Source organism: Crocodylus siamensis, chromosome 6, assembly GCF_052110815.1.
Source record: "Crocodylus siamensis isolate JL-2025a chromosome 6, ASM5211081v1, whole genome shotgun sequence".
NCBI classification, from domain to species: Eukaryota; Metazoa; Chordata; order Crocodylia; family Crocodylidae; genus Crocodylus; species Crocodylus siamensis.
Window position 1 is genome coordinate 49017653 of NC_143400.1, and position 11418 is coordinate 49029070.

Consider the following 11418-nt stretch of genomic DNA (forward strand, 5'->3'; position numbering starts at 1 on the left):
CTGCCTCGAATTGATACGGCCAAAATTGGTTGAAATTCCCAATTGGACAGACCCCATCCCTGCCCTCTCTCCCAGCCCTGTCAACAGCTGCCCTGTCCCAGCTCCCATTTCTTAAAAAACAAAACACAAAAAAGCCCCAAACTCACCGGGTCCTGCCAGGAAGAGGGGTGATCTCCCTGCCCCCCACTGCCCTACATTGCATGGGGGGCTCTGCCAGAAGCCCCTGAGCCCCACCTACTCTCCCAGAACCCCCCATGGCTGCCCTACCAGCCCCAACTCCCAGGTCTTTTTTTTTTTTAAAGCCCCAGTCTTATTGGCTCCTGCCAGATGGGGAGGCAATCCCTGCTGCTCCTGACTGCCCCATGCTCCAGGTGGGGGCTCTGTCACGAGCTCCCAGAATCCCCAAAGCTGCTGCAGCAGCTGATGAGTGCAGGGATTTTTTTATTTTTTAAAGAACTGGGAGCTGTGCCCTGGCAGTGCAGCCATGGGCGGGGTGGGGGGAGGGGGAGGGTTGGGAGAGTAGGCAGGAATTGTAGGGCTCATGGAAGAGCCTCCCACAGAGCGCAGGACAGTGGGTGCAGTGGGGATTGCTTTCTACTGGCAGCAGGTGGTGAGTGGGGGCTTTTTTTTTTTTTTTTTTAAAGAGCCAGGAGCTGGGGATGGGCAGGGCAGTCATGGGATGGGTGAGCTGGGAGAATGCGTGAGGGTCAGATGGTACTCAAGTGGGATGAGGGAGCAGACAGGGGATGGGGCCTGGTGTGGTTTCCCCCAAGCTCCCTTCCCCCCTCTTCCAGCTCCCTCCTGCCCTGCCCCCTACTTACCAGCACAGAGTCCAGGTTCAGATCCCTGAAGCAGCAAGCAGGGACTACTCAAGTCTCTGAAGCTCTCTGAATCTTTTCCGAATTAATTCAGAGAGCTTTGAATTGATTCAGACCTTTTTATTGGTCTCCTGATTCAATTTGGATTTCGAGATTCGGCCACCAAATCAGACCGAATCTCCTCCGAATCAATCAACACCTGAAGCTTCTCACAGCCGTAGTACCTGATTCAATGTACAGCGTGCACTTTTGCCATTGTCCGAGACAGGATACCGGGTCGGATGGAACATTAGACTGACATACCAAAGCATGTTTTTCACGTCTGTACTTCCATTAAAAACTAGTCTCCATTCATTAAGATTAATTGAGAATATATCAGACCAACTATGTGTCTCACTTTTTTCACAGGAACCATGGCCACTGAAGAATTCAAGCCTGCTGAAGAAATGCAGAAAACCAACCAGTCATGTTTGCCTGAGGTAGTTTTCTTGGGATTCTAGGATTTCCAGGAACTCCAATTGCTGCTCTTTGTCTTAGTGATGCTCTTCTGTATATTTGGCCTCTTAGGGAATACACTAATAGTTATTGACACCTTAGTGGATCCTGCCCTTCACATTCCCATGTATTTTTTTTCTTAGAAATGTATGTTCCCTGGAAGTTCGCTACACTTCAGTAACAATTCAAAAGATGCTGGTGGACTTGCTCTCAGAGACCCAGACAATCTCCTTTGTGGGTTGTCATGTTCAGGTGTTTCTCTTCATTTTATTTGCAATCACAGAGTGCTTCCTCCTGTCTGTCATGGCATATGATCATTACATCGCTATATGCATCTGCCTGCAATACACCCTCAGCATGAAGCAGAGAGTCTGTACTGAGTTGTCTGTTGTTGCATGGACCGCTGGTACTTTGGTAGCTTTCAGCCAAACTGTTTCAATATATACAAAGCCCTTCTGTGGGGCTGATACAATTTGCCACTTCTTCTGTGAAACTGTTGTGTGTTGACAGTGGCTTCTACTGACACCCATACAGATGAAGTGGCTATTACTGTTCTCCTCATAATGGTTCCCTTTTTGCTTATCCTCTTGTCTTACGTCTTCATTATCTCCTCTATCCTCAAAGTGCCTTCAGCGGAGGGCAGAAGTAAGGCCTTCTCCACTTGCTCCTCACACCTAATTGTGGATTCACTGTTTTACAGGTCAGGAACATTTGTTTATATTGAACCCAGTTCAGTCCATTCTCAGAGCAAAGAAAGATTCATTTTCCTGGTATATACAGTATTGACTCCAACAGTTAACCCAACAATTTACAGCCTGAGGAACGAAGAGGTGAAATCTGCCGTCAAAAAAATGATAGGCTGGAAAATATTCAGGTAAACTGTGTCTACATGAGGAATGTATTATTTCATATACTGAACATGTGTACTGTTCCCTAAAAGGCCTCAAGTGGTCTCCCTTCTACCCATGAGGAAAAAAACAAAATACAAATACAAAACCCTTCATTAGAGTCCTTCAATTGAGGTAAACCTTCTATGTCTTCTAGTAGTGCAAGGACAGGAATGGTACAAAATCTTGGAGGGAATATAATTGAAATATTGGGCCCCAGTTTGCATGTCCATCCAGTTTAAGGTGATATCAGACATATCAGGCCAATTTCTGATACAGACAATTTTCTTTATATCACTGCCAATCCAGTATCAGACTGGTGTATTGGTGCACCTCTACAATATATATTACTAAAAAATAAAAACAGAGGATGTACTTATAAAGGAGTAAAAAGACAAAGGGAATATAACTGCAACTGGAAAGAGTGGAAATATAATCTTGATTCCAGTATTTCATTATTTTTCATCTTCATTCAGATAGGAGGAGAACATTTATTTAAAAAATAACAATCAGATATATTTATATATTAAAACTGAGAATTTTTTACTTGACTAAGATTTATATTGTGAATCAAATTAAATGGAATACTTATCTTAACATTAACATTCATTAAACTATATTTTCATAGATTTCATAGATTTCTAGAGTTGAAAGGGACCTGGTAGATCATCGGGTCTGACCCTCTGCTCCAGGCAGGAAAGAGCTCTGGGGTCAGGTAACCCCAGCCACATGCCTGTCTAAACTGCTCTTGAACACCTCCAGGGTTGGGGAAAGTACCACCTCCCTTGGAAGCCCATTCCATATTTTGGCAACCCTCGCCATAAAGAATTTCTTCCTTATATCCAGTCTAAATCTGTTCTTCTTTAGTTTGTGGTCGTTATTCCTGGGAACCCCAAGAGGTGCCCTGATAATCAAAGTGTCCCCTATTTCCTGCTGGCCCCCCTGATGAGTTGTAGGCAGCCACAAGGTCGCCTCTAACCCTCCCCTCTGAAGGCTGAAAAGATTCAGATCCCTCAGTCTGTCTTCATAGTGTCTTACCTGCAGACCCTCAACCATACAAGTAGCCCTCCCCTGAACCCTCTCAAGGTTATCCACATCCCTCTTGAAGTGCAGTGCCCAAAACTGGACACAGTACTCCATCTGTGGCCTCACCTATGCCACTTAGAGGGGAATTATCACTTCCCTAGACCTCCTCATGATACTCTTGCTGATGCAAAAAGAGTGTGGTTAGCCTTGCTTATTACCTTGTCACACTGGCGACTCATAGATTCATAGATTCACAGAAGTAGGGTTGAAATGGACCTTGTAGATCATCAGGTCCAACCCCCTGCCCTGGGCAGGAGAGAAAAGCAGGCTCAAATGACCCCAGCCAGGTCTGTCAAGCCTCCTCTTAAAGACCTCCAGGGTAGGAGCCATCACCACTTCCCTTGGAAGTTGGTTCCAGATCCTAGCCACCCTGACTATGAAGTAGCACCTTCGGATGTCGAGTCTAAACCTACCCTCTAACAACTTGTGGCTGTTATTCCTTGTTAACCGGGGGGGGAGGGGAGGGATCAGTAGGGGGAACAGAGTCTTTCCCAAACCCTGCTGGTTTCCCCTGGTGAGTTTATAGATGGCCACCAGGTCCCCCCTCAGCCTTCTCTTGCAAAGGCTGAACAGGTTAAGATCCTGTAGCCTCTCTTCATAGGGTTTGCCCTGCTGTTCCCGGATCATGCAGGTGGCCCTCCTCTGGACCTTCTCAATGCTGTCCACATTCATCCTGAAGTGCAGTGTCCAGAACTGAACACAGTACTCCAGCTGCGGCCTGACCAATGTTGCACTGAAGGGAAGGATCACCACCTTGGCCCTGCCTGAAATGCATCTGTGGATGCATGACAAGGTACAGTTATCCGTACTGACCAGGACCTTGCATTGTCAGCCCATGTTCACCTTGGAGTCAATAATGACTCCAAGAACTCTTTCTGACACCGTGCTCTCGAGAAGGGAGTTGCCCAGCTTATAAGTGTGCTGCTGGTTCTTACTGCCTAAGTGCAGCACCCTGCACTTGTCAGTACTGAAACCCATTCTATTTTCATTAGCCCACCCCTGTAACCTGTCCAGATCCTGCTGTAATCTGCCCTTCCCTTCTAGCATGCCCACCTCACCCCAAATCTTGGAATCATCAGCAAATTTAAACAGGCTGCTTTTCACCCCATTGTCTAAGTCACTAATAAAGAAACTGAACAGTGTGGGCCCAAAGACTGAGCCCTGGGGGACTCCACTGCCTACTTCCCTCTAGGTAGAAAAAGACCCATCCACCACTACCCTCTGAGTATGACCCTTCAGCCAATTTGCAATCCATTTGTGTAGGCATCAATGCCATGGTCACCTAGTTTTTTAATGAGAATGGGGTGGGAGACAGTGTCAAAGGCCTTGCTGAAGTCCAGAAAGACTACATCCCCTGCGACACCTGTGTCTAGTGCTTTTGTGACCTGATCGTAGAAGGCAATCAGGTTGGTCTGACAGGACCTGACCCTAATGAAACCATGCTGGTTGCCCTTGAACACTATCCCTGCTTCTGGCTGATCACAGATGTGCTCCTTGATAAACTTCTCAAACAGTTTCCCCAGGATTGAAGTAAGACTAATGGGCCTATAGTTGCCCGGGTTCTCCCTCTTCCATTTTTTAAAGAAGGGGACCATGTTGGCTTTCTTCCATGTTCATGTTCATTTTTGCATCAACCAGGACTCTGAGATCTCTTTCTGCTGTTGTTGTGCTCAGAATGGTACCCCCCAGTCTATAGGTGTGTTGGAGAGTCTTTCTCCAAATGTGCAACACCTTGCATTTATCCTTATTCAATTGCATCCTATTCTGACATGCCCACTTCCCCAGTCTATCCAAGTCTGCCTGAATTGGCTTCCTGCCCTCCAGTGTGTTTACTATGAGCCATAGTTTAGTGTCATTTGTGAATTTGGACAAAGTATTTTCAACAGCTTTGTCCAAATCACTGATGAAGATATTAAACAGTACTGGTCCAAGGACAGAGCCTTGGGGGACACCACTGCCCACATCCCTCCAGGGAGAAACTGACCCATCCACCACCACACAATATTTATCTATATATTTCTACTATTCAAGTGGAAATAATCAGCCTTTCAACTTAGAAACACTGCATCTTAACATTCTAAGAATTTCTAAATGGTACGTGGCTTGTTAGAGTTATCTGGCCTAAATTCACAGACTAAATTCTAAAAGGCACTGTATCTTCTTTAGGCCTGTGGATGGGAACCTTAGCAAAGGATGCCAGAGGAACACATCTCAGAATCCTGAGCTACCTCTTATCCCCATTTTCTAATAGAGCCCTACAACATTACTTGTTCAGAATGAGACACATTGTTCAAAAAAGTGATATTTTTGTTGCATATTATGTTGGGGTGAAACACACTGATCTTCACAAATCAAGATGTAATACAGCTAGCCTTTCCTAGAATGTTCTGTCACCTATAACTCACTTCCTTTTATGCGGCTTCCTTTAAGCTCATTTATGCTAACTTGGCCTAACTTAAATTAATGCAGACAAACATTAATTTAACAAAATTACTAAAGCTACTATAATGCAAGCTAAAAAGATTCAAATATTTAACACACAGATTTATACAGGCAAATTTGGGGATTTTTACTGTGGTGTGCTGATGCTCCTGTTGGAACTTAGAAAACTCAGCAGTTCCTGCCTAAGGGTCTTGCTCCTCTGCCAAATATAAGATAAGGAGGTAATTTTATCCCATGGTCTCATTTGGATGGTTTATGGGGGGTTTTGCCTTTCTCTGTAGTCAGGTGAGTGGCCCACTTCCATGGATAGTTTGAGTGTATTTTAACAAATTATTTCTTGTCCTTGCAGGGGCAGGACATTGACTGGTCAAAATCACCCTTTGGTCTTCTCTTCTCCAGACTTATTCATTCTAATTCTTTTAGCCTTTACTCATAAGTCATGTTTCTTAGACGTCTCATAATCATGTTGCACCCTACTGGAGTATTTTTCATTTGTCCACATATTTCTAAAAGTGTGATGCCCAAAAATTAGACACGGCACTCTGGGTGAAGTGCTGCCAGGGCTGAAGAAATACTTTCATAGTTTCATAGTTTCTAGGGTCAGAAGGGACCTGAGTAGATCATCTAGTTCAACCCCCTGCCATGGCAGGAAATAATACTGGGGTCAAACGACCCCAGAAAGATGTTCATCCAACCTCCTCTTAAAAACCCCCAGGGTAGGAGCCAGCACCACTTCTCTTGGAAGTTGGTTCCAGATCCTAGCCGCCCTGATACTTTTTCCCCAACTTGAAAGTGACACCCTTATTAGTACAAACCAATGTGCCCGGCTCATATTGAGCTTATGGTCTGCTACAATACCCAGTTCCCTTTCTGTAATGCATCAGATACAACCTGGCAAATTATTGTATTTGTGCATGAAAGTTTTCCAGGACTTTGCACTTGAACCTAATGAATTTCATTTGATTCATTTCAGACTACTTCTCCTGTTTATCAAAGTCATTCTGTATAATAATCCTACTCTCCTGATTATCCTGAAGAAACTATTTTTTTCTTAATTCTCTAACCTGCATTTGTCATAGTCACTGTACTGTTTTAAGAACTGGGGGAGATCACCTTGCCTCTTACATTAGGTACTTGTACTACAGCAGGTCATTCTGTGACTCAGTAATACAGGGTGCACCTCCACATGCTCCTGACTGCAGTACTATAAATCATGGCACAGTGCCCATTGCTACTCTGCAGTCCCGGTAGCAAACTGGTATTTTTAGACACTATGTCGCCATAGCAATGAGCTACACCATGGCATCATGGTTTGTGCCCATCAACATTATGTCGCTGTAGTGACAAACTATGTTGCTGTAGCTTGTTCCTACGGTGACATAGCACCTCCTGTAGATGTACCCAGAGTGTACAATGGAAACAATGGCATGGGCTTTATGGATTAAATATGCAAAAATATTTGCAGTATGTTGTCAGAGAGTCAAAGAACACTGAGGTAAGAACAACCAAGAAAATTAATAAAAACAAAGGTTGTTATGAACAGCTGTCTAGAACATGGCCTCAGATACTTTTAGAAAAGAAAGGCATTACTTTTGAGGTAGTAATCTCAGCTTTATCACTAACATGATTAATATATTGTTAAATTTTCAAGAGTATCTACAGTGCTAATAAGCAGAACCTATTTGAATATCTCGGTGCAACCACATCTTCTAGGTTATTGATTGTGAATGCTTGCTTGTAAGTGAGATAAATGTATGCACACACATACATCTTCTTTCCCCTTATTTTTCTGATGACATATTTGCCAGCAATATAATCTCCTTTAATATTTTGTAGTCCAGTGGAACCACAAAAGCTAGTATTTAAATCCAGATGTCACATATAATATCTAGTAGCACAAGTGAAATTTGCAGTTGTACAACGATTTCCTGTAGAGAAGTATAGAGAATATCAATTCCTCCTGTTAGAGGAAACTATGACACGTCTTATCTCCTGTAAGATTTTGTCCTTGTTGTTGGACACATTTAATTTGGCAGCCTGTAGCAATTTATTGAAGTCTTCCTTATTGTACACAAAGCGAACAGGACTGAATTTAAATTTTGCGCCTGTGACATGGCCTATAAACAAAAGAAAATAAAAACATTTAGGGTTATTAAAAATAGGTTTATACTATTGCTATGACTGATGTCAGTGAGAGCTGTTATGATCCCAATTTATTCTTATAACCTTGTCAGGTTTGCAGTCTGTCACAGCTTAACATCCATAACTGTCAGCTCTGTGATCACTTCTAACTTTTTTCCGTAAGTTTCTTGCATCATATCCTCCACACTCACTGCAGTGCTCCAAGCCACGTACAGACATTCCACTTCTATCCTTTTATATTTATCCCACCTTTACAAGTGATTGGAAACCAGTCTATACCCATGACAGAACAGAAGTTCAGCACACTTGGGCTAGGGACAGAAGTTACACACAAACCAGTTTAAGTGATCAGAAACCAGTTTAAACCTGTAACAGAACAGAAGTTCAGTGCACGTAAACAAGTTTCAAAATGGCTGAAACTGGTTTAAGATAAACTGGTTGACTGTAGTTTTAGACTTAACTGATTCGGGTCAAACCAGTTTATTAAACTTCTGTTCCAGACCCCTTCCTGGTTCAAGTTAGATCACAGTCTCCCAGCATCCCAGCATGCTTTGTAGCCCTGGGCTGGGCTGCCTGTTCTAGCAGAGAAGGGTTGGGGGCAAGGGGGAAGAGGGGTAGGGACATCCCCCCAACCCACCAGGCAAACCCCAGCTGGGGTCTGGGTCCAGGGAGGGGAGTTAAACCCCTTCCCCCCTCCAAGTACAGAGCTGCCCTGCCCTGCTAAACTAGCTAAAAGTTACTGGGGGCTGCAACTGTGGACTACAAGTCCCAGAGGCATCTGGACGCAGGAAGAGGAAGTGTTGAGAAACTCTGCATAGCCCTGCTTCTGTGATTCTAGACTGCAAATCCCAGAGACCTCAGGGGCAGCAGGAAGAAGAACTGCCAGAGAACCATGCTCTAGAGCTTCCCGGCTTCTGGCTTGAGCCACTGCAGGCATGAGGCTGCATATCCTGAATCAAAGGTAAATGTGTACCAATTTTTTTTTCTCAGTTTAATCTTTGCAGTTTAGACTAACCTGCAAATACTGAATCAATTTAGCCATGGGCTTTTTGACTGTCTGTACTTAGCCATAGACTGGTTTTAAAATGGCAGAACACGGTCTAAGATGTGTCACCCACCCCCCACCAAAGGGTGAGTGTGTTTTGTTTGCTTCCAATGTAAACTATGCTGTTTACAGGAAACCACATAGGTTTGATGGTGTTTTGGGCCTTTTGAATGTCAGTACCTAGCCCAAGTGCATCAGAGACTGGGTCGTTCATTGAGAGCTTCTATATTTAATTCCTGGCTTTCCCAGTGAAAACCATACATCATTGTGTTGAAGTCAAGGTAAATGATGAGCAGGTCAATAACAGAAAAGGAGGTTTACCTGGAAAGTTCACTTTGTTGAAGAGGGGGAAGTGCATGACAGTGGGGGCATTCTCCCCTCTGAAGATGTAGACATCAGAGGGGTTATCCTCGTCCCGAAGCAGATTCTCATCTACCTCAGGAAATGGGATGCTGTTTTGTCTGCCGTATTCCACAGCTTGCTTGAGTGTCTGAATGAGAGAAATATGACTAAGATGTTTAGCAGGACCACAGTTCCCATCAAGTTAAATAATCAGGGCTTTAGATATTTAAAAATGTAAGTCTCACTCCCTTTATGACATTTCTGATTGATTGCCTAAGCAGAAATCATGCACCTTCCTCTTGGATTGAAAAAAAAAAATAGCAGCCCTCTTTTTTGTCAAAATCAACAATTGTCTACATAAAGAAATCTAACACAAATCTAAAGGACTATGACTTTACCCACCTGGGAATTTCAGTAACATTTGGGTCCCTAACTCTCACAGGCTTCTTTGAAAATCTGTCCCTGGTGTTAAGGTCTGATAAAACATGGTACAGCATTGACCCCCAACTCCCAGCACAGAGCAGAAGGATTCATTGCTAATGTTTGATCTGCTCGGACGTTAAGAGAAGTCTTTGGCAGTGGTTCAGTAGAAGTGGTTTTCTCTAGTGTGCATCATGACTGAGCTTAGTGCCACCAAATGTTCCGTTTTTCAGACAAGATGTAAAACAGATCTTTGCTACTGTTGATATGATCATTAGGGAAAACTGTCAAAACACCCTGTGAAGTGAAGTACTGGGCTCCTATTTATACCAAAAGACATGAATTTTATTTTGTGCATTTGAAAATATGGACCTACAGTTGCTATCAACTACATAAAATAAGCTTGGTATCATTGGTGATCACTAGTGAACATTATAATGGTGGTCAAATTACTATGTAGTGGGTGCATCTACACGTGATGCTATGTTGCTGCAGCAATGCACTATGGCAGCGTAGTATCAAGAGACACAAACCATGACACTACAGCTATGTTGCTGTACTGACATGCTCCCTTGGTATGGTGCAACACTACAGCAACATAGGGGAATAAAAATAACCATGCACTGCCAGCACAGTGCAGTAATGGCTGTTCCTATGCCATCATTTAGTAATTGCAAAAAGAAGTACTAAATGATGGCACAGTAACAACAGCACCATAGGGACACATGTAGATGTGCCCTGGTTGCATACTTCTATTGGTTGTATAGTTCTAGGGACTAACCTATCCACATTGGGTGAGTTTTTGTAAAGTATTCAGCTCTCAAACTGTTCTTTAGCATTGAAAGAAAAAGCAATTCCTTAAGCGTCTCATCGTCTTGTATTATCATTCCTTGAGGTAAAGAAAAAAAGTTTTGTTCTGTGTTCATCTGGTATAATAGACCTTCATAATAAAACTACAGCAACACTGAAGTGATGGTAAAGCTACCTTAAAAGGATCTCCAGGGCCATAGTCAAAGGAGAGGATTAACTTCACTTTCCTCTCTGGACGAAGAATAAGAGGATAAGCACAGTTTATAGCTACTCCAGCATCAATCAAAGAGATGATTTTATCCTCCATGATTTCAGCAGAGTTAATACCAGCTATAAGAATGCATAAAACATATAGTTTTAATGCTGAGATTATAACATCTTCACCTGCTTAGTAACTTCTGTGTTGGTTGAAAAAGTACACGTGATAACTAAACTGTATCTGTATCTTTTTTATTTTACCTTCCCCCGAAATTCCGACACTGGAAAGAAAGTGTTTAAGTCTTTTCAATTATTAAATAGGCTTCACCAGGAGCTGCCAATCAGAGCACTATTAAAATGACTCAGTCTTTTCTAGAGAAAAGTAATATGTTAACTTTTCCCCAGTGCCCTTTCTCCCACCACTATCCGTAAATGCCCATTATCAAGCATTTTTGCCCATCTCTGACCCTCCATGTCTGTTGCCCCTAATTGATAATATTCATTTTAGCTACTTCTTTCACCTTAAGCTTTCCAGTCACTGGCCATTATACCTAAATGCCACCACTTTCACGTTCCTGCATCCACCTACCAGGCACTGTCATATAAACCACTAGGAGAAAAAGGTTGTCCGCTTTTCCCATTACCCAATTGTTAGAAGTTGAGAGAGGGAAATGTTATATAATAATTAATTTAAATGCTGTTTCCTTATACACACACATCAGACACTGGATTA

The 11418-nt window shown here is 43.0% G+C and overlaps 1 protein-coding gene and 1 pseudogene across 1 annotated transcript; one reads left to right on the top strand and one right to left on the bottom strand.

Moving 5' to 3' along the window:
* Nucleotides 1-1264: 1264 nt before the first annotated feature.
* Nucleotides 1265-2191, top strand: LOC149862771 (olfactory receptor 10A7-like; annotated as a pseudogene).
* Nucleotides 2192-7678: 5487 nt separating this feature from the next.
* LOC149862772 (cytosolic phospholipase A2 gamma-like) lies at nt 7679-11326 on the bottom strand. Its single transcript, XM_090054099.1, has 4 exons — nt 11275-11326; nt 10663-10817; nt 9237-9405; nt 7679-7845 (listed from the first exon to the last, which is right to left on the bottom strand). The coding sequence occupies exons 1-4, from the start codon at nt 11324-11326 to the stop codon at nt 7679-7681; spliced, it is 543 nt and encodes a 180-aa protein (XP_089910225.1).
* Nucleotides 11327-11418: the final 92 nt, after the last annotated feature.